The 25,095-nt window shown below is 30.1% G+C and overlaps 1 protein-coding gene across 1 annotated transcript in view; it reads left to right on the forward strand.

Annotated features, from left to right (window-relative positions):
• LOC143072160 (focadhesin-like) overlaps positions 1 to 25,095 on the forward strand; it is a 292,655-nt gene that overhangs the window by 168,288 nt on the left and 99,272 nt on the right. Inside the window, exons 7-10 of the mRNA XM_076246976.1 lie at positions 6,142 to 6,316; positions 6,601 to 6,792; positions 7,420 to 7,507; positions 20,134 to 20,324. Of these exons, the coding sequence (XP_076103091.1) occupies positions 6,142 to 6,316; positions 6,601 to 6,792; positions 7,420 to 7,507; positions 20,134 to 20,324 (646 nt within the window). The remainder of the gene's footprint in view (positions 1 to 6,141; positions 6,317 to 6,600; positions 6,793 to 7,419; positions 7,508 to 20,133; positions 20,325 to 25,095) is intronic.

Here is a 25,095-nt window from a genome sequence, read left to right on the forward strand (position 1 = left end):
TGTAGTATTATATGATATCATGGTTATATTACTTTTATGTTGTTAAGATATTTAATGTCTGCAAACATTTTTTATAATTTATTTAGAGAAAAAAGTGTTAATTGATGAATTGTAAATAGAAATATAAAACAATTTCTTTACATTTGATACCTGTAATGTTATCAAACTGACAAGCCCTTAATACCCTTTACTATGTAGTTCATAGCGAATGTCAGTTGTTTAGGCCTTTTTACAGATCAAAAACTTTAATAAACACTATTTATTAATGTATGAAAATAAATTAATCTGTATAATTAAATATTTAAAACAAAATATTTGTGTTAAAGACTAGTAACTTTAATGATTTGACCAATTCAGTTCAGAGTATGATTTGTTTTTTTCTAAATCGATTTATGACTTTTGAACAGCGGTATACTACTGTTGTTTATAAAATGATATATATTTTAAGTGTAATCACAACCTGCCATGACCGTTAACAATTTAGAGCTTCCAGTAGGATATGCGGCTCCTGTTTATTATTTGAACCTCTAAGTGCTTTCTATACTTGTGTTGACATGTTTGTTTGTTTTTATTGTGATTAAGATTATAAAAAAATGTTCACTGCTGTACCCATTTTTTGACATCAGTTTTCACCTATTATGTCCGTTTGTTTTGTTTACACATTGTTATGAATATAAAGGAATGTTATATGACTGTCATACAAGTAACAGGTTAAGCTAGCTATAAAACCAGGTTCAATCCACTATTTTCTAACATAAGAAGATGTATGTACCAATCCAGATATATAACAGTTGTTATCCATTCGTTTAATGTGTTTGAGCTTTTGGTTTTGTTATTGGATTAAAGACTATCCGTTTGAATTTCCTCAGAGCTCGTTATTTTTCATATTTTACTGTTAGATAACCATATACTGATGGATTGCTCATTCACTGTTACAGGAGTCAATTTCATTTACGAATGGCTTACTAAAACACTATTATAGTGTTTGTTATCAAGGGTACCAGGCTTAAAATTTGTTAGACCAGAAGTACGTTTCGTCTACATGAGACTCACAATTATAGAAGTCGACGTCATATCCTTCTATTCATTTACATTGTAAGATAGGATGTGTTTAAACTCCCATCAAAACAACAAATTAGTCGGTGGATTACTGTGTAGCTTAGCGAAGTAAAATGCTATTTTGATATGATTAGTGTGTATTTCGTCTTTAATGATTGCTTTATTGTCGAGAAAACCCGATTAAAAATTGTAAACATTATTGGATATGGCTTCTTATAGTTTTTATGGTGATTATTAAGACGGTTAGGTGTTCATTTAAGCTTTTTTGTATAGAAGTTGAGAGTTTTGTTAGTCTTGTATTATTTTTAATTTTAGTTTCTTGTGTATAATTTGGAGTTTAGTATGGCGTTCATTATCACTGAACTAGTATGTATATTTGTTTAGCTGAAGGACTCCTCCGGATGCGGAAATTTCTGACTGCATTGAAGACCTAGTGGTGACCTTCTGCTGTTGTATTTTCTATGGTGGAGTTGTTGTCTTTTTGTCGAGCCTTCGACTTTAGTCGAAAAAGCGAGACTAAGCGATCCTACATTCCGTCGTCGTCGGCGTCGTCGTCGGCGGCGTCCACAAATATTCACTCTGTGGTTAAAGTTTTTGAAATTTTAATAACTTTCTTAAACTATACTGAATTTCTACCAAACTTGGACAGAAGCTTGTTTATGATCATAAGAAAGTATCCAGAAGTAAATTTTGTAAAAATAAAATTCCATTTTTTCCGTATTTTACTTATAAATGGACTTAGTTTTTCTGCGAGGAAACATTACATTCACTCTGGGGTTAAAGTTTTTAAAATTTTAATAACTTTCTTAAACTATCCTTGATTTGTACCAAACTTGGACAGAAGCTTGTTTATGATCATAAGATAGTATCAAGAAGAAAATTTTGTAAAAATAAATTTCCACTTTTCCGTATTTTACTTATAAATGGACTTATTTTTTTGGCCAGAAACAAAACATTCACTCTGTGGTTTAAGTTTTTAAAATTTTTATAATGTTCTTAAACTATCCTGGATTTCTACCAAACTTAGACATAAGCTTGTTTCTGATCATAAGATATTATTCAGAAGTAAATTTTGTGAAAAAAAAATTCACTTTTTCCGTATTTTACTTATAAATGGACTTAGTTTTTCTTCCAGTTAACATTGCATACAGTCTGCAGTTAAAGTTTATAAAACATTTATTAGATTCATAAACTATCCTGGATTTTTTACCAAACTTGGAAGCTTCTTTCAATCAAACGACAGTATCGAGAGGGAAAATTTTATTGATGTTTTTCCTCATTTTTGTTGAGTCTGCAATTAACAGCAAAAGTAGGCGAGACATTGGGTTCCGTGGAACCCTTACGAATTTTTTTATAAAAAAGAAGATGTGGTATTATTGCCAATGAGACAACTATCCACAAAAGACCAAAATGACACAAACATTAACAACTATAGGTCACCGTACGGCCTTCAACAATGAGCAAAGCCCATACCGCATAGTCAGCTATAAAAGGCCCCGATAAGACAATATAAAACAATTCAAACGAGAAAACTAACGGCCTTATTTTTTGCACATTACCCATTTCCATTCTCAATTTTATTATTGTTTAAATCTTTGAAAGTTGACATTCTGTGAAGGATCTTACTTTAATGAAACTTTCATATTCGTAAAATTTTCTAGAATGTAGGTTTGACAAAGGGTGTATGAATATTTTGTAATGAAATTCAAATTTCTCTGTGGTCTTTACATAATTCTAAATATTATCTTTCGTTTCATCTACAGAAGTTGTTCGTGCGATATGTGGGTATTATTGCTAATCCCTCATTTCATAGTTTCAAATAGTCCGTTTCCATTTTTGTTGGCGTTTGTTTTTGTTTTAGTTCAGTGTTTCTATTATTCCATTGTTTTCCTCTGATAGTTGATGTATTTTCCTTCGTTTTAGTTTATAAACCTGGATTTGTTGTAGCTTAATGGATGTATGACAGCAATATACTACTGTTGCGTTTATTTACACAAAGGGAGGGTTCCAAACATTCTCAATACAAAAGAATCCTTGTGGCAAGGCTTTTCCAAAGATTGCATGTCTGCCAATATTCCTAATTTCCTGTTCTTTCTTCTGTTCTGGAAGACCTTCTTTGCATAATTTACCAATTAGATTATAAATGAAATAATGAATAAATATTTTGCGTTTGTTTTTAACCCTGAGTAAAAAGGCATCTGTTGTGATTTGATTGTATCCTTTAAAGTACATATAGTAATAAATTTTAAAAATGTTATTACTCTTGTGAAATCATTGTTTTTTTTTTTATCATCAAAATGTTGTCAGTCCCTATCATCAAGAAACTTTTAGTTCTCATTTCGCGACATTATCAGTCAATATCAAAATATTGCCTGTTTTTGTCTCTCCTGTGACCAAAGTTGCAGTTTGTGAGACATGGGGATTGTTATCTAGCAGAAGCAGTGGTGTAAACTATTTGTAAAAAGCTTTATATTTCAGAATGTAGAAGACCTTGATGTTTAATACCTTGTATGCCGACACCTTATGTTTCTGTCTGTCACATGTCCATTGGCCTTGGTCTCATTTCACAAATAATACACAATGGTCTTGAAATTTAGATTCTGGATATTGACGTTGTTTATTATCTTAATAACGTGTTATAGTATTCTTCTATTTGTCTTTATGAATATAACTTTTATTGTTAAGTCTGTTCTTTAGTGGTATCCATTAGACCTTGTTCTTTACTTATACATCCCGTCATTGTGTTATTGTTCTATCATAATTTTTGTATTCTTGTTTTTTTTTTATTTTTCCTAATAAGGTTTTTCTGTATACCTTTTGTGTTTCTTTGTTACATATGACGTGGCTCTGTACTTATATACATCCCATCATTGTGTTGTTGTTCTATGATAGTTTCTGTATTCTTGTCTTTTGTTCTTGCTAATATGCTTTGTCTACATCCTTATTTGTGTTTCTTTGTTGCACATTACATGGCTCTATACTTATACATCCCGTCATTGTGTTATTGTTCTATGATAATTTTTGTATTCTTATCTTTAATTTTTGCTAATATGCTTTGTCTATATGCCTTATTGTGTTTCTTTGTTAACATGACGTTGCTCTGTACTTATACATCCTGTCATTGTGTAATTGTGCCATGGTAAATATTTTTTAACATATTTGTTTGTTTTATAGTGATTAAGATAAAAACACAATGTTGACAACTGTACCCCTATTTTTTTTTTTTTTTTTACATATTAACCTATCATATCTGTTTGTTTTGTTTACACATCATTGTCAATATAATTGAATTTTATGCGACTTTCATACAAGTGAGAGGTTAAGCTAGCTAAAAAGACAGGTGTAATCCACCATTTTGTTATATAAAAAATAACTGTGTTAAGTCATTAATTTGACAATTGATGTCCATCCGTTTTGGTGTGTTTGAGCTTTTGATTTTGTCATTTGATGAAGGACTTTCCGTTTTGAATTATTCTCGGATTTGGCCAGTTTTGTGATATTACTTTTTGATATTTTATGTATCGTATGATTGCAAGGGTGTACATGTATGTCTGACTGGTATCATCTGACCTTAAACTCATTTTCATGGTTCATTGGTCAATGTTAAGTTTTTGTGCTTAGTCTGTTTTTTAACTATCATAATAAACAGTAGGTGCGTACATGTATGTCTGACATGTATAATCAGACCTTGACCTCATTTTTGTTGTGCATTGGCCAATGCTAAGTTTTTGTATGTTTTCTTCACGTCCTGATCAGAATATCATCAATCATTCTCTTTGCAATATACTTCAAGATCTTATCATAAAAATAATATCGGTTTTTCTCATTATAATATTATGTATCAATTGTTATCATCAAAATACCTTCAGTTGTTCTCATTGCAATATCCTATCAATTGTTTTCATCAAACATTTCAATTGTTATCATCAAAATACTTTCAAATGTTCTCATTGCAATATCCTATCAATTGTTATATAAAAATTCTTTCAGTCATTGCAATGTCATATCAATTGTTATCATCAAATACCTTCAGTTGTTCTCATTGCAATATCCCATCAATTGTTCTCATTGCAATAACATATCAATTGTTATCATCAAAATACCTTCGGTTGTTCTCATTGCTATATCCTATCAATTGTTATCATCAAAATAAATACTTTCAGATGTTCTCATTGCAATATTCTATCAATTGTTATCATCAAAATACTTTCAAATGTTCTCATTGCAATATTCTATCAATTGTTATAATCAAAATGCTTTCAGTCATTGCAATCTTCTATTAATTGTTATTATCAAAATACTTTCAAATGTTCTCATTGCAATATTCTATCAATCGTTATCATCAAAATACCTTTAGATGTTCTCATTGCAATATCATATCAATTGTTATCATCAAAATACTTTCAAATGTTCTCATTGCAATATCCTAACAATTGTTATCATCAAAATATTTTCAGATGTTCTCATTGCAATATCCTATCAGTTGTTATCATAAAAATACTTTCAAATGTTCTCAATGCAATATCATATCAATTGTTATCATCAAAATACTTTCAGATGTTCTCATTGCAATATCCTATCAATTGTTTTCATCGAAATACTTTCAGTTGTTCTCATTGCAATATCCTATCAATTGTGTTCTTCAAAATACTTTCAGTTGTTCTCATTGCAATATCCTATCAATTTTTTTCATCGAAATACTTTCAGTTGTTCTCATTGCAATAACCTATCAGTTGTCGTCATCGAAATACTTTCAGTTGTTTTCATTGCAATATCCTATCAATTTTTTTCATCGAAAAAGTTTCAGTTGTTCTCATTGCAATGTTGTATCAGTTATTATCATCGAAATTCTTTTAGTTATTCTCATTGCAATATTCTGTCAGTTTGTATCGCCAAAATATTAATAAAATAAAACCTGTTGCATTGAAATATACCCACTACTTTGCTATATTATTGATTTATTCTGGTCTTAAATCTGCATGAAATATTTATCTTTTGATGTTAAGAAAATAAAGATAAATCAATCATTTAAAAACTGATTAAAGTATCTGTTAGCAATTAATGTATTCTTCTTTATTTTAGTGTGAGAACAAGCTGTATTTCTCTCATGGAACCATTTCTGAAGTTTGTACTCCTAGAACCTCAGCAAAGTCTGCAGTTTTTGTCCATGAGGGTAAACTTACAGCAAACTCTTTTGCAAGTGGCTTCTGAGGACAGTGTGTTAAAATTTCTGGTGAAAATTTTACCATGCTTCCAGGTTTGTAATTTTTTATTAGAAATATGACAATGAAAAAAACGAGATGTCTAATTTATTATATTAGATTTTATAATTTAGTCTTTAATGTACCTGATATTTTTAATAATCTAAGACCACTTTTGATTGGAAAATCCATGCTCATTGCCAAAGCTCAGTCAATACTTATGGTTGTTTTGTTAAACAAGTGGTTTTTATTGGTTTTTTTTCTGTTGTTATATATTAATATTGACAAAAAATGGTAAAATCATTTAAAAGGATATTTTTTTTAAAATTTTTATTCATAGGTGAACACTCCAGATTCCTTGACAATGACTTGTCAGTTTCTGTCAGAACTCCTACCAATCATCAAAAGCCAGCAAGAGTTGTCAACTCTTGTAAGATTTGGATTCTCTTTGTGTTTACAGAGCACCCAACTACAAATCAACTATTCCATCTTAGCAAGAAGTCTGCATAATTGTATAATGAACAGCAAAAGTGTAAGATAATGCTCTGTACAAAGCATGCATAAATTATATTATTATCAAATCTTTTGAAGAATTTGCTGAAAGTAGAATTAATGAAATACATGTTTTATTATAAAATGGCAGAAGTGGTGTAAATTGTGAAGATACAGCAACTTTATAAAACCTTTTTAAATCCAATGGCACATTTAGAATCAACAAACTGTGTTTAAGTTTATGAAAGGTGCAATTCAGGGGGAAATTAACTGTATTCCAATGATTTTTGTCGTATATAGAAAACATATTTCAAATTAATTTTTCCACCAAGAGGCAGAGTTTTCTTCATGTCTGTGTTAGCTTAGATATTTGACTTCCAAGTGTATGGAACTATGACAGATGAAACAAGAAAATTTGCTGTAAATTGTACTATTTCGGATTTGCCTGCAGATTTGTCTCCAGATCTGGAGCTAGTTTTAGAAAATCAGTTAATGATGTGTAACAGCATTTTTTAGAAATCAGTTAATAGGTCAAATTTCACTGTTTGTTGTCTGTGTTTTATTGTGAGTGACCAAATTTTCTGGGATAAGGCTGCACACAGAGGAATACGTTTTGAACTGACTCATCTAGTTTATATAGGGAATCTTATTTTTATTTCATTTTCAGAATATAATGTCAGACACAAATCTGGTTGCTATAGCAACAATTCTTTCAACCAGTCCCAAAGAATATATTGGTCCAATAGTCAATATAGGTAAGTATGTTCCAAGATATTATATATCATAGTAAATTTTGAATAGCATAAATACAATGTTCTTGTGGAGTTTTGTCTTGAGTAGCATATCAAATGTACTGGCTCCCTCTCCTAAATACACTGCTGAGTATAGTTTGGCAAGAAACCCTTTTTCTAAATTTCCACACAATAACCAGTCATGATATAGCAGAAATTTGCTTTCATGCCATTTTTGTTTTGTTTTCTCAAAGATGGAAGTTATTTGAGGGAGAGTTCATATCAAATTATTGTTTTCAAAGCTATTGCTGCTAGTGCAATCCTCTTTATAATGTACATAAACTAAACACATGGCATATAGGGATGAGGTCAGTTTTATAATCTTGAGATACCTTATATTGAGATGGGATCTTTGAAAGCCACAAAATACAACATAACACAAAGCACTAATATCATTGTTTTGCACTTTTTCAAATTCAAAAAGAAATTTCCTACAACTGACATTTGTTGGATGGTGTTGAAATTTAATCACAGTTAAAAGCACATTTGGAAAAAGAACAATTGCATGCAGGAAGTATTTATTTCACTTTAATTAAATTATATAGATGTCATAAGGATTCCATCCTTTTGATTGGACAATAGAAAATATATGATGTTTAAAACTGGTATTTTATTTTCAAATAAAATGCAGATTACATAACAGCTATATATGACAAGATAATGACATTATGTAGAATTTTTTAAAACTAAACAAATAAAAATTTGTATGGTGTTGTAAAAGTGCTGACCATACATATATTTTTAGTTTTTATCAGTTGAAGACTTTACACAAAATGGAATTCTAGTATTCAGTAATGAATAAAAATATGATTTAACAGATTTTTAATTTGCAAAAAAAAAAGAAAACTTTTGTTAAGCAGTCCTAAGGGTTTAGTTTTGTCATTTTGTTTCATGATATAATTTCCTTGTTGCATTTTGAAATAAATGCATAAAACATTTGTTATTGTGTGACCATTCTTAAATAAATGAAATAACCAATAAAATGGCCTCTAATACAGGTTGAAAATCACTACAAAACATAAAATTCAACAAGTTCACTCTTGTATTCTGAAGTCTTCAATTCTGTATTCCTTATTTTTCTCTATTATTTATACTTATTTGTCATTTATTATCTATTTTGTATTATTCAACACCCTGTAGAATTGACCAATTATTTTCCATTCTGTAAACCTATATCAAAAATATACATGAAGATGACATGCATTTAAATCTTAAGCAGCTGAGCAAAAGAATTAGAACACAAATACATTGTAATGAAGCATTCACAGTAATACTATACATATTTTGAGTATTATATTTTAATTTACTGTTATTCAAATTTAAAATCTTTAAATTAAAAAAAAATAAAAAGCTGATGCCATATAAAGTCATTAAAGTAATATGTCTTAGAAGTTCAGCTACTCATATTTAATTATAAGAATATAAAAAAAGAAGATGTGGTATGATTGCCAATGAGACAACTCTCCACAAGAGACCAAATTGTCACAGAAATTAACCACTATAGGTCACTGTAAGGCCTTCAACAATGAGCAAAGCCCATACTGCATAGTCAGCTATAGGCCCCGAAATGACAATGTAAAACAATTCAAACGAGAAAACTAACGGCCTTATTTATGTACAAAAAGAAGGCAAGATATCTTTAGAAATAGGCTAAATCCTTTGCACTTGATTTCAAAAGGATATGAATAAAGGCAATAGTAGTATACCGCTGTGCGAAACTCATAAATCAATAGAAAAAATCAAACGGGGTTACAAACTAAAACTGAGGGAAACACATTAAATATAAGAGGAGAACAACGACACAACATTAAAATGTAACACATACAGAAATGAACTAAGCATTAGACAAAATCCAATGAGAATAACAAATATAACGAATCAGGATTGTTTAACTTGTCAATGATGTCATTTGTCATCTGTTTTACCAATGATAAGTGCTTTTTCTGAACAGATGATACTGTATTAAAAAGTACGTTTTTTTCATAAAACAACTTAATGTTGATGGTAGAACTTTGGTAGTCTCAGCTGTAGAATTCATTCATAACTGTCTGCAGACTTAGGGAAAATTTATAGTATTAAGCTAAAGATGTCAAAAAGCCTCATCTCCTTTCATTCAAATTTGTAGTCTTATAGTTTTCTATTGATTTACTAATGCTTTGTCTTTAAGATATATTTTATTAAAATTTGGATAACAAAATATCACCAAATGTCATATTTTGATTTTGTTATGATATTTTTGTCTTTTATATTAATTATATGATATCTATTTTTATAAGATATTATTTTAAAGAAATCATTATTGCTTAATGTCATATTTGATTGTGTAATGATATTTTTGTCTTTTATGTTAATTATATAATATCTACCTATCTGTCAAAACATCACAAAAAATGCCTGCAAAATATAAAGAAAAGTCGGCTTATTCTTTAATTAGAGAACGATTTTTTTCGAAAATGTTCTGGAAGACTTTATTTCATATTTTTATTTTTTACGCACTTTTTTTCATTCATTCATATCTTTATTTCCTCTTTACAGAGATTACATGAATTATATAATCATGAACAATACATTAAAACAATAATAACAGAACATATAAATGATAAAGTTGTGAGCAATACCCAATATTTACATATAAATGAAAATGATCAGTTCAAGAGCAAAAGAGTTTATATCGTGTGCTGCCGATATTACATGTGCTAGCCTTATACTATATTGTTCAATTGACGATTGTATTTGGATGCAGATTTTGTAACATGGATGTAGCAAAGTCAATTGAATGACTCTAAGTCGGAATCACTGAGCATAGTTGAAGGGTTTTTTCCTAGACAGATTGTATATAAAGATTCATCATCACACTCACTTAGAGGTCGAGACAAAAGTTTTCTATGATTAAGTCCATCCAAGTGCTGTGCATATTTGATGTACACGTACAGCCAAAGCATGCATGCACGAAAAAGTCAGTGAACGGACGGTCACAATAATAAGCATATATTTCGCTACATTGAAGACCTGTTGGTGACCTTCTGCTGTTGTTTTTTCTATGGTCGGGTTTTTGTCTCTTTGACACATTCCCCATTTCCATTCTCAATTTTATATAGAATAAATAATAAAGTACTCAACCTTAAAAGTTACGTTTTGAATGATTTACGGAATAAAAATATACCTTTTCTATTTATGGTTATCAGCAGTGTAGCTTTATGCAAGAATTCAACAATATAATTAGCAGTATTCTTTTCATATGTATGCCTGAGATTGCAAAAAAGATTCATATTATAGGAAGAAAGCTTCATGCAGTGTTTGATTACATGTTAAAAATTCTAAATTGATTCTGCATGAGAATTACAACACCTACGCTAATAAAGAGCAACTTGACACATTCAATCTGTCTTGTTTCAAATAGATCCTAAATTTCAAATCAGCTTTGCAACTTTATGTAAAATATTACATGAATATTGGTAATAATTCACAAAAAAAAAGTAATTGATAAACTGTTATACTGGTGTCCAAAGAGTTAAGGTTTAGCCATTTTGTACATTGCTTTATGATATGGTTTCCTTGTTGCATTTTGAAATTATTACATTAAACATATGTCATTGAGTAACCATTCTTTAAAATTGAATTAGTAAAATGATGTTTACCAATGATATGGCCTCATATTCTTGTTGAAAATCACTACAAAATATTAAAGGTAAAAAAAGTCACTCTTGTTTTCAATTCTATATTCTTTAATTTTTTTTCTATTCTTTATACTAATTTTGTCAATTATTCTCTGTTTTTTTTCATATTTAATTATATAAGCACCCTGTAAAATTGACCAATTATTCTCTATTTTATAAATCACATCCTGCAGACCCCAATAAAGTAAGAGTAAATGACCACAAACAATTTGGAATGTTCTTGTTTCTAGATTATAAAAATATAATTGGTCCATTTGGATATCAAGCAAGGGTTAGCTAGCAAAAAGGATGAAAATATTGTTGTTGTTCACATTTGTCAGGCGTAATTTTGCAAAAAGTAAAGATTTGATTTCATTCAAAGCGAATCCATTTATTTTACTTGTTAATGAATGAAATAAGAAGATGTGGTATGAGTGCCAATGATACAACTCTACATCCAAGCTGTTTAGTAAAAACAAGAAAAGCAATTACAGCAATTTTGTACATATTTTACATCATATATTTTTATTTTTTTTTATTAATAAAAAATCCTTAAAACAAAAGTTAAAAAGCTCTTTCCATATAAGGTCATTGAAGTTATATGTGTCAGACGTTCAGCTGCTCGTATTAAATTATAAGAACGCTTGATTTCTATTAAAATAGACTAAATCTTTTGCACTTGATTTCCATAACCCTAACCATTCTTAAATAGGGTATTAATAGGTATTGTTTTACATGTCAATGTATTATTTGTCATCTGTATTACCAATGCCAAGTACTTTTTCTGAACAGAAGATACCGTATTAAAAAGTACTTTTTTTCTTTAACAAATTGAAATTTATGGTAGAACTTTAGTGGTCTCAGCTGTTGTACTCATTCATAACCTGTCTGCAGACTTCAGGAAAATTTATAGCGTTGAGCTAAAGATGTCAAAAAACCACATTTTATTTCATTCAAATTTGTAGTGTGATGGTTTTTTATTGATTATTTAAAATATTATTTCAAAGAATGTTTTGATATGTTGTCATATTTTGATTGTGTTATGATATTTTTGTCTTTGATATTATTTCAAAGAAAGATTTATATAAAGATATTGCCAAATGTCATATCTTGATTGTCTAATGATATTTTTGTCTTTTGTATTAATTATATAATATCTATCTATCTGTCAAAGCATTACAAAAATGCCTGCAGAATAGAAAAGTCTGCTGAATTAACACACAAGCTCATTAGAAAATATTTTGAAAGACATTTTATTTCAAATTTTAATATTTTATGCACTTTTAGATAAATGCTAATATGAAGACTACCTCGATAATTTTCAACATATTGATATTTGACACTATTTTTTTGCTCTGGTTATTAAAATTTTATAAGTAAGCCTTTTTAATAACAAGTATGTAAGATAAATAGTAAACCTATGTATATTAAAGCTTGAAGGTTACGTTCAGGTTATGAAAATGATAAGTTATCTTTTTTGTAGTAAGCATGAAGGATGAATAATAAACCTATGTATATTAAAACTTGAAGGTATTGGCATAAAAAATATACATTTTCTATTTATGGTATGAGCAGTGGAGCTGTATGCAATAATTTAACAATACAATGTATAATTAGCAGGATTCTTTTCTAAAGTAAGCAGGGATTACCACAAGATTCATATAAGAAAGCTTCAGTGTTATTACATGTTAAAAATTCCAAATTGATTCTGCATGAGAATTACAACACCTACGCTTATAAAGAGCAACTTGACATATTCAATCTTTCTTCTTTCAAACAGGTCCCCAATTTCACATCAGCATTGCAACTTCATAAAAAAATCTCATGAATATTGGAAATTATAGTTGCAAATGTTTGTCTATACAACAAAGACTGGTTCTTTTTGTTTTAGTTCAGATTTAATTGATGAAAAATTGGCAATTTCTCTTAATTAAGGTACAGGAATGCTAGTTTCATGTTACAATGATTTAGGCATTTTCGTTGTAATCAGTATCAATATCTTTCTGAGTTAAAGACTCATTAGTCATGCAGTAGGCCTTTATTTGAATTAACTAGAAACCAAGATTAATTCTGCCTTATAAAGTGAGATTTTAAGACTTAAATTGTCAGCATCCAAAAGTTTAATTTTCCTTCATTTTATAACCCATAAATACTGGTTTGTAATTAGGTAAAGTACACCAGACTTTAGTTGTAACAGACTTGAATTTAGCTAACATACAGAACTGTATGTGCAAAAAAAATCTTGATTTTGATTTAAAAAGAAATTGTATCACCTTGAAGGATTGTTTTTCAATGAATTATTAATGTTGTTATTGAATTTTATAGTGTTTTTGTCATATTGAATAAATAATTCTGGAAATTATTTAATGCAACTCTTTAGAAATTGTTTGCCACTGCCTATGGTTTACTGGAGAAATTTGTCATGACAAATTTTGATTATCAAATGATTTGCGAATTTCCAAAATATTAAGCCTATATCTAATTTAAGAGCAAAGAAAAACCACAAGATGTAAAAAAGATATTTAAATTTTAAATTGGGAGATGTCAAAAAGCAACATGACACCAGACTTGACATTTAGACAACATAACTAATGTATTTTGACATTATCTATTGTCGGTCATAGATTAATGAGTAAATTCAGTAGAATCTAGTTTAAATTGTAGTTTAATTAGGTTATTGTAAATGTGATAATAAGGAACAGAATTTTCAAAAGAACATGGTAGATTATTTTTATTTTCATTTTAGATCAATAGCATTTGAGTACATATGGTCATAAATTTAGATCAAGTATAAATATGTCATAAAAATAAAACCTGTAGGTGCTGGAGCATACAAAGTATCCAAGAGAGTATGACATGGTTCTTTAAATATATATGTGTCTGATTTGATATATTATCAGAACATCCTGGTATATTTATTCTTCCTACACATGCTTAACTTTGCCCCGTGGGTTATAAATTGGAAGAAGAAAATAAAGATAGCTCTGCATTTCTCTGGATCAGTTTTAGTTTTGATGATGTTTTATATCAGCTAACTAAGCCTTTTGTTCAAATTTGAGCATGAAGTATAAAAGAATATTGGTTCTCAATTCATTTAACTGATTAATACCTTTCCCCGAGAGGTTAATTATGGCACCCTCAACGGAGTTGGGGTGACATATTGCTTTTCTACGTTTCTTTTTTTCTTATTATTTTTTTTCTTCCACTTTTTTTGTCCAGCTTATATTTTGGAATTGGATGAACCAAATGTTATGGAACTATACCATAATGTAAACCAGCATGTGCAGATTTGCAATCGGGGTATGGCATTTTGAAGATGGCCACCGTTACCATGGAAACAGAACATATGTGAAAAATAAAATTTTTGTTTTTGGTTAATAATTTAAGTATGCCTGAACTTAGAATCATCAAATTTTTATATATTGTTGGTGTCCACCATATACAGGTTTCAGAGGATTTTGAGAATCTCTGGAACTACTATATTGCCATGGAAACTAAATATCTTTAGCATTAAACCCAATGGGAAAACCTTAAAGTACCATTTACTCCGTTAACAAGGAAGGTCAAACTCAATGAAACTACATGGATATGTAACATGGCATGTTTCAAAGTGGCACCTGTCTTTGGAATTTTGGAAATGGTAACTGTTACCATGGAAACAGCAAAAATTTCAAAAAATTCAAAATGCTACAAACTTTATAAAATTTTACATCAATGTTCTATGACATGTGTAGATGCGCTGTCTGACTTTGGAATTTTCAAAATGGCTGCCGTTACCCTGGCAATGGGGGAAGGGTGCCATCCGTTATTGCTAGCAATTACAAATCTAGTTTTTTTTGTAATTGCTCTGTGGTTTACTTAATCTTATTGCTGCATCAGTTATACAATTTATATAACATTAAAAAAAATTTTGTGCAATCTGTACTGATTGTGTTATGAATTGTGATGTCACATAAAAAGACTGTCATAGTTAATATCTGAATATATTTCTCAGAAAAAAAAAACCAAATTAAGCAAATCATTGAAAAAAAGGCTAATTTTGCCAGACATATCCCTATTAGAAGAAAAATTATTCCACCACCGTATATATGTGCATTAAGATATTCTACCACCCTAAACAGGTAATTTTTTTTCTGCTAATAAATTTCTTGCATTTTTAGTCTACAATTTCCAATGCCTATAGATATTGTTTCTCCCACAATGCAGTTGCAGAATCCATCTATCAAGTGTATACATGCTTTTAAGACAGCTGAAACGATTAAAATCTAAAACACGCACAAAATAAATTTATTACATTGTGCGTAGGATTAAACTTTAGGGATAAAATTTAAATTCAAAAAATTTGGAAATGTTAGCAGAATTTTGAACAATTATTTTGCAGTTTTTACAGTATTTTCGTGATCAAATTCAACAGAAAATTATGCATCAGTCATGCATTTGTACAAGACGTGACACAAAGATAATCTCAGCTTCTTGTGTTTTCGGAAAACCACCATATATTACTTTATGAAAGATAAAAAAATTGCAAAGTAGTCGATGGTTTTATAATGATGTAATCCTTATTAAACAATCAGAGGGATAAATAAGATTGGAAAATAAAGGAAGGATCAAATTCCTGATCAATTAGATAGCAGGATGTTTATCCAGGAAGGCGGAAGATGTTATGTGGTTTTATGGAATCAATTATCCCTTTTTAGCATAGCAATGTCCATTGTACATAGTTGTAGTTTATGTTATACTTGAAATGGCTTTCCATTATATTAAAAGTGAAAATTTAGGAATATTGTGTTTAGGGGTCTTTAACAACTATTTTTTCACAAAAGAAAAAGAACCTTGTCATAGATAAGATTAAATAATAGATTTGCATGTATGTAGTACTTTAATTTTACATATCACTCTACTGTACTGAGAAAGGAAATTATCAGTCAGTAAGATCAAAAGAAAATCTCGTAAAATTGCGATAATATTACGGAGTATCTTCTCTTTCCATCTATACCGTCCACATTTTGTCTTTACATTTTAAACTTCTGTTCACACTATTTTTTATCCCCATGTAAGGCAATGCAGGGGAACAAAACTATACCCTGATGTTCATCCAGTCTTGTAAATGCATTTCTTAATTTTATGTTTATGAAAAGGGGAGATAACTCTGTAAGTTCTGTTGTATAAAATTATATATTTTAAAATTTTGTTTTTTGTAATGCATCAAGCAAATAAGTTTGGAAGTGACCATATTTCTTTAGCTTTCTAACCTATTTTATTGTTTCACCTTAGATTTACATGATTTTAATTTTTAAATAGTTACCAGATTGTTTATAACCTCTTTAAACACTTAAAATACTATTAAAAACCTGCAAGTTAATCGGTGAACAAATGATTGATTGATTGATTGATTGTTGGTTGATTCATGTCCAGTGGCAAATTTTTCATCATGTTCAGAACGATTTTTTAACAGATGATACATACAAATCGTCAAACAAAACAACATGCTAAGCTATTCTTCATATACATTAATAACATTGTCACTGAGAAGGACTTTTGTTAATCAAAGAAAGAGGTCAATCCAATAAATGCTAGGAAAGTCGGATGAAGTGTAAGATTAAAGTCAACAAAACCTATGTACTTGGAACCTGATTATATTGACCATGTTATACAAAACACTTAAGGTTCTTTGATAACTCTTGCTGTGAAGTGTATAAGGAGGCAATTTCTTTCAAATATGTCAATAAAAAGCTCAATTACTATTCTTGTATCGAATCTGATGTATAATTATTAAGTAAATATGTCAAAACAATATTCATATGCAGACAGTCTTTTCAATATTAATTTGGTTTCTTTTTTATTTTTTTTTGTTCAGTTGACTGACATCCTTTCTGCTCTCAGAGTTACCTCCCCTGGAGGTATATAGAAAAGCTATTAATGTTTTGTATTGGTACTTTATAACTTAAAAGCTCCTTGAGGAAGATAATTGTGGTATAAAAAGTAGATAATTGTCTCTAAAAACGAAGTTATGCAGAAATGCAGTTCGAATGTACTGGATGGCAATGGAATTAGTTTGAAATTTGTCTGATATAGAATATAGCCATCACATTGGTGCACTAATTTAAAAAATTAAGGAAATGAAAATTTGGTCACTAGGCAGTATTTCTATTTTCAAGAGGAGCAGATATGAAATGATAGTTTTCAGTTCAGCACTTGGGGCTCACTTCTTGTGATATCATCTGTGCTGTATAATTCATTTTGTTTAAGGGTAAAATAATCTTTATGTATTTTAAGGCTGATATTTAAATTGGGAAGTGCATCATTGTAATACAGCTTATATTGCATAAAAAAACTCTGTTATATACCCTAAAGATGTTTCAGTTATACCTTACAATAGAACATAATAAAATTATTTTATTTGTACAAATAAAGTGAATCAGACAGATAAATCATAAACATAGTTATGCCATATACCATATACCCGGTATATATATACAGATTATTGATGAATGACATCTTAAAATTATAGATTACTGACTCTAAGAAACTCCAAATGAGGTCTATTTAATGTATTTTTAAGAAATTGTATAAAATTTTCTTTTTGTGTCTTGTAAATGCTTTTCCTGATTCTACGAACTTTTCAGGTACTTTTGTTCTCAAGTTAGGCACACTTTTCAATGTAAAAAAAGTGCCTAGCAATATGTTTAAGATAGTTGAAGTCTTTGAAAAGACACTTTTATTTTCATTATTATACCCCACGCAACGAAGTTGCAGAGGGTATAATGTTTTTGACCCGTCCATCCGTCCGTCCGTCAGTCCTGTTTCTTGTCATCGCAACTCCTCTCAAACCACACAACAGAATTTCACGAAACCTTTTCAGATAATAAGGACATACTATGTAGTGGTGCATATCGACGGGAAATTGCGATTCAATTTTTTTTCTAGGAGTTACGCCCCTTTGAACTTATTTACTTTAATGTACTACTGCAACAGTTTGTCATCGCAACTCCTCTCAAACCACACAACAGAATTTCACGAAACCTTTTCAGATAATAAGGACATTCTATGTAGTTGTGCATATCGACGGGAAATTGCGATTCAATTTTTTTTCTAGGAGTTACGCCCCTTTGAACTTATTTACTTTAATGTACTACTGCAACAGTTTGTCATCGCAACTCCTCTCAAACCACACAACAGAATTTCACGAAATCTTTTTATATGAAAAGGACATATTATGTAGTTGTGCATATCGACAGGAAATTATGATTCAATTTTATTTCTAGGAGTTACGCCCCTTTGAACTTATTTGCTTCAATGTACTACTGCAACAGTTTGTCATCGCAACTCCCCTGAAACTACATAACAGAATTTCATGAAACCTTTTCAGATAATAAGGACATACTATGTAGATGTGCATATCGACAGGAAATCACGATTCAATTTTTTTCTAGGAGTTACACCTCTTTGAACTTATTTGCTTTAAGGTACCACTTCAACAGTTTGTCATCTCAACTCCTCTGAAACCACACAACAGAATTTCATGAAACTTTGTAGATAATAAGGACATACTACGTAGATGTGCATATCAACAGGAAATTACGATTCAATTTTTTTTTCTAGGAGTTAAGCCCCTTTGAACTTATTTACTTTAATGTACTACTGCAACAGTTTGTCATCGCAACTCCTCTCAAACCACACAACAGAATTTCACGAAACCTTTTCAGATAATAAGGACATTCTATGTAGTTCTGCATATCGACAGGAAATTATGATTCAATTTTATTTCTAGGAGTTACGCCCCTTTGAACTTATTTGCTTCAATGTACTACTGCAACAGTTTGTCATCGCAACTCCCCTGAAACTACATAACAGAATTTCATGAAACCTTTTCAGATAATAAGGACATACTATGTAGATGTGCATATCGACAGGAAATCACGATTCAATTTTTTTTCTAGGAGTTACACCTCTTTGAACTTATTTGCTTTAAGGTACCACTTCAACAGTTTGTCATCTCAACTCCTCTGAAACCACACAACAGAATTTCATGAAACTTTGTAGATAATAAGGACATACTACGTAGATGTGCATATCAACAGGAAATTACGATTCAATTTTTTTTCTAGGAGTTACGCCCCTTTGAACTTATTTACTTTAATGTACTACTGCAACAGTTTGTCATCGCAACTCCTCTCAAACCACACAACAGAATTTCACGAAATCTTTTTATATGAAAAGGACATATTATGTAGTTGTGCATATCGACAGGAAATTATGATTCAATTTTATTTCTAGGAGTTACGCCCCTTTGAACTTATTTGCTTCAATGTACTACTGCAACAATTTGTCATCGCAACTCCTCTGAAACTACATAACAGAATTTCATGAAACCTTTTCAGATAATAAGGACATACTATGTAGATGTGCATATCGACAGGAAATCACGATTCAATTTTTTTCTAGGAGTTACACCTCTTTGAACTTATTTGCTTTAAGGTACCACTTCAACAGTTTGTCATCTCAACTCCTCTGAAACCACACAACAGAATTTCATGAAACTTTGTAGATAATAAGGACATACTACGTAGATGTGCATATCAACAGGAAATTACGATTCAATTTTTTTTCTAGGAGTTATGCCCCTTTGAACTTATTTGCTTCAATGTACTTCTGCAACAGTTTGTCATCTCAACTCCTCTGAAAACACACAACAGAATTTCATGAAATTTTGTAGATAATAAGGACATACTATGTAGATGTGTATATTGACAGGAAATTATTATTCAGTATTTTTTCTTATACAATTTTTTTTTCTTATACTTATTTAATTTCTCCAATGACAATGTGGGGACGTGGGGTATGTGAGCGTGCTCACTAAGGTTCTTTAATTATAAAGAAAATTCCATACATTTTTACATTACTATTTTGATAAGCGGTTTAAATATTTTTCAGCTAATTGGGTTTTAAAAGACTCCTCATGGAACCCTGTTGTTGTTGGAATGCTTGCTTTACCTTCTCTTGTACTGGTTACCATTCCCTCTGTAACACAGACAGGGAACAAGACAGTTCAGCAGTTAGAGCAAGGAATAAGAACTTTACTCTCAACAGTGAAGAAAATTTTGATAGAAAAAGAAACAAAAAAGGTTAGTCAAACTCCTGCAATTATTTGAATAGAAGGCTCATGATAGATACATCAGAAGGACGACTCCTACCACTCAATGATCCCCTTTATTCATTTGCATTGAATACTGTAGAATCTAGTTATAGGTTGGTATTTTGTATCATGTTGCTATAAACCCAACAGTATTCAAAACTTTCAACCAGGTTTTTTGGTTCTGTTCTGTATGCTGTTGTTTGTCTTTTGGTTGTTTTTTCCTTTTCTCATCACTTGGCGTCCGTCGTCCGTCGTCGTCCGTCGTCGTCCGTCGTCCGTCGTCGTCTGTCGTCGTTAACTTTTACAAAAATCTTCTCCTCTGAAACTACTGGGCCAAATTCAACAATACTTGGCCTGAATCATCATTGGGGTATCTAGTTTAAAAAGTGTGTCGGTTGACCTGCCAAACCAACCAAGATGGCAGCCATGGCTAAAAATAGAACATAGGGGTAAAATGTATATTTTGGCTTATATCTTTGAAACCAAAGCATTTAGATCAAGTCGGACTTGGTTAATTTGTTTATCAAGTTAAGATCTATCTGTCCTGATATTTGTAGATGAATTAGACAACTGGTTGTTGGGTTGCTGCCCCTGATTTGGTAATTTGAAGGAAATTTTGCTGTTTTCAGTTATTATCTTGAATATTATTATAGATGTAGATAAACTGTAAACAGCAAAAATGTTAGCAAAGTAAGATCTACAAATAAGTCAACATGACAAAAATGGTCAGTTGACCCCTTAAGGAGTTATTGCCCTTTATAGTCATTTTTTCCTGAAATTTTTAGATGATTTGGACAATTGGTTGTTGGTATGCTGCCCCCCAATTAGTAATTTTTATGGAAATTTTGCCATTTTTGGTTATTATCTTGAATACTATTATAGATAGAGATAAACTGTAAACAACAATAATGTTCTGCAAAGTATGATCTACAAATAAGTGAAACATGACCAAAATAGTCAGTTGACCCCTTAAGGAGTTATTGCCCTTTATAGTCAATTTTTTACAATTTTCATTAATTTGGTAAATTTTGGTAAGTTTTACAGAATATTTTCCTCTGTAACTAATGGGCCAAGTTCTTTACAGATAGAGAAAATTGCAAGTAGCAAGAAAGGTTCATTTGTCTTTGTTTAGTTAAGTTTAAGTGACAGTTGTAATAAAGCTTAGCTTTATACTAAGGACTATCAACATAATATCAATGATTAGTATAAAAGGCGAGACATTTCAGCGTGTGCACTCTTGTTTTGTCATGGTGTTGTCAGTTTGTTTTTCAACTTATCATTTACATGTAGTTATAGATTGACTGTCACAGTGATAATGCACTCATATTTGTAGTTTGGACCTTCTTAATGAAATTTTTAAATTATTGTTCTTTAGCATTTCAAATTGTTGAACTTTTGCTACAGAATGTTCAGAGTTTGTTTCAGATATTTTGTAGCGTCAGTAGGTTTGCTGTAGCATTATTCAAAATAAAATATACATTTCTCAGGTTTCCTTTATGAATTCTTAAACACATCATCTCAGCCATGCACTTTTTGGAAGACGTGATGTGATATGCATAGAAGTGTAATATATAATGAGATAAAAATCTGTCTTTGAAAAGAACGATGATGAGTTATGTTCTTAGATTATAGGAACCCTTTGAAAGAGAAAACTTGTGTCTATGAAGGTCATAAATATGTGTCTTTTATTAATGTCCTCAAAAATAATGGATTGTAATTTTTAGGTTTTATAGACCACAAAAGATTATTTTTTTCATGTACATGCACCTTGTTTAAAAAAAAATTATATTCAGAAAAATGTATACTGAAATTGTCTACAGGCAGTTAGAGTTAAGAAGCTTACAATAAAGCATATGAGTTGTCAAAAGACTTTCACTATATAAATGATATACTCTCTGACTGCACTTGTTTTATGATTTCATAATATTGTATTACAGTCACAATCAGTACAAATACATAAAACGAAATAGATACACTGCAACAAATTTATATGATTGTATTTCACAATCCTGTTGGCATTTTAGGTGGGTTAAAATGTAGTTTCTTGGTTAATATATTGTTGATGTCTGCATTGTTTCTTCAAGCAAACAATTTTCTCCTCGTAACATGCACTTTATACATTTTGGTAAGAATTAAAGCTTATGATTTTCTAAAATAGATGCAGAAGTTTCAAGAAGATTTATATAATGGCACCAAAAGTACATAATATTAGATCTGACTGATTTTTTTTGCAGAAGAAAACTTTGAATGAACATTACTCACAATTTTTATTGAACTGACTTTACATTGCTTACTGTTTATTAGAAAGAATTGTATAAGAATAGGTTGTTCAATTAAGATTGTTTAATTGAGGAAGAGAAATTTATCATTGTATTGTAAGGATACGATCATTCTTCCGAATATAAAGCCCAAATCATGAAACTAATGTTTCATGACAGATAACTATCAGCCCACGAGAGAAAGCTTTTCACTGAACAGTGCAAACATGGAGAAGTAAACAAAGATGGATTTCAAAGATGAATGCAACTTCTTGCAAAATAATTTCGCACGCTGGTAGAACTAATAAAAGAAGCATTATGCTCTAAATAGATAGATGTCCTTTTTCTTTAAAGGATGTTGAGATTTTTTCTATTTATTCAGCTTGGAAGCATCACAAGACATAAATATGACGTAAATCTGTGGATTAAGCTTAAAAAGAGATTTGGTATACAAAAGTACATTTTGCATCACTCAGTCATTATTTCATTTATTGGTCTTTCCATATTGATGAAAGTGGATATATGATAACGGTCAATTAGACAGCAACTTATAACACAAACATATTCAAAACAGTACCAAAAAGACACAAAGGACAGTAAGGTCAGGTGAAATTTTAAAAATCTGAAATTAAGAACTAAAATGTTAAATCAGAAGAGCATTAAGTAACAAATAAGCTAAAAATATTGATAGACTTAACGTTATGGAACTCCTTTTCAAGATTTTTGATATTTTAACAAAAATGGCAAAAAAAGGCCTACTCTGACTTTTACCTTTTACTGGAAATGACTATGTGGTATGGGCTTTGTTCATTGTTAAAGACTGTAAAGTGACCTGTAGTTGTTAATTTCTGTGTCATTTTGTCATTGTCAATCATACCACATCTTTTTTTATATATGTCTGTAAGAGATTAAAATGTGATCTTCAACAATATGGTAGTGACATTGAAGTGTCTATACCATATGTTAAGCTGTTTCAATCACTTACAGTCAAGTCTAGACTTGTAAATTTATTTATGTTAGTTTGTGATTTTGGCATACAACAGAATAGAGATTTTCTAATATTCCTTGTAGTTTATTACCAGAGTACAATATTTGACCTCTAGAATAAGAAAAATATGAAGGTTGATAATAGTTCAGTATGAAATGCAATATTAATATGCATAAATAAATATTACAGACAATTTATGATTTGTTTTGAATGAGATAACATTCAGTGCAACTAGAACTTTATATTTTCAATACCAAACATCTACAAGCGACATTCTCCCAGTGGCATATTCACATCCAATGTTACGTGTACTCTTACAATCAGGTTTCTATGACCTAGATATTTTTTAACTGGCCAATGACTCAATTTTGTTGCTTAAAATACCCCATGTTAAACTATTCATCAAGATTGACTAATTATTTCTTGTGAATAGTTAGAAGGGGATGTTTGGTATCCTACCACAACAATTAGATGCTCTAAGGCAGACATTTTTTCGAAGATCTTCACAATCATCTCCTTAAAAAACATATATTTTTTTCTCCGACTGTGTTTCCCGCTTCAGGTTAAACTTTTTGGTCAAGGTAGTTTTTGATGAAGTTGAAGTCCAATCAACTTGAAACTTTGTACACATGTTCCCTATGATATGATCTTTCTAATTTTAATGCCAAATTAGAGTTTATATCCCAATTTTAAGGTCCTCTGAACATAGAAAATGATTGTGTTCGGCATCCATGTACTATGGAACAATTCTTGTTAAACAAAGTTTGGCAAATTTCTTTTGTGTATTGGTGGTAAAAAATGCAGGACATGCATGTTATAAAAAAAAATAGAAATAGGCAATGGTGAAGGAACACTACAAAAAAAGTTAAATTTTGTAAATGTAAACATAATAGGAAAATTTTATTTGTATTTGGTGAAACAATTCCTGTTATAATGATGAAAATAATGAAGAGAAAATACAGAGAGAGGCAATCACAAACCACCAACAAACAAATATTTTAAGCACCCCAAAAATAGACAAAAAAGCAAACAACCTGTCATGTGTTAATCATAATGTGTTACATTTTTGTTTTTCGTTCATTTTTTGTACATAAATTAGGCCGTTAGTTTTAATGTTTGAATTGTTTATTAACATTTGTCATTTAAGGGCAATTTATAGCTGACAGTCACTGAGTTTGTGATATGGGCTTTGCTCATTGTTGAAGGTCGTACTGTGACCCATAGTTGTTAATTTCTGTGTCAGTTGGTCTCTTGTGGAGTATTGTCTCATTAGCAATCATACCACATCTTCTTTTTTTCTATATAATTGTGTGCTGATGTTTAGTGGCAAATCTTGTTTTATATTCAGGACTTTTATTTTGAATTTGCTATGGTCTGATGGGTATCCTTTTATAAGTTGAAACAAATGCATAAAAAGCTAACTATATTAACCAGATTTTGAGTAATGCAGTATAAATTTAATTTGAAAAATACTAAAACATTCAGACACATATAAATTTCATTATTGCAAAAAA

Source organism: Mytilus galloprovincialis, chromosome 4 (genome assembly GCF_965363235.1).
Source record: "Mytilus galloprovincialis chromosome 4, xbMytGall1.hap1.1, whole genome shotgun sequence".
Taxonomy (NCBI): Eukaryota; Metazoa; Mollusca; class Bivalvia; order Mytilida; family Mytilidae; genus Mytilus; species Mytilus galloprovincialis.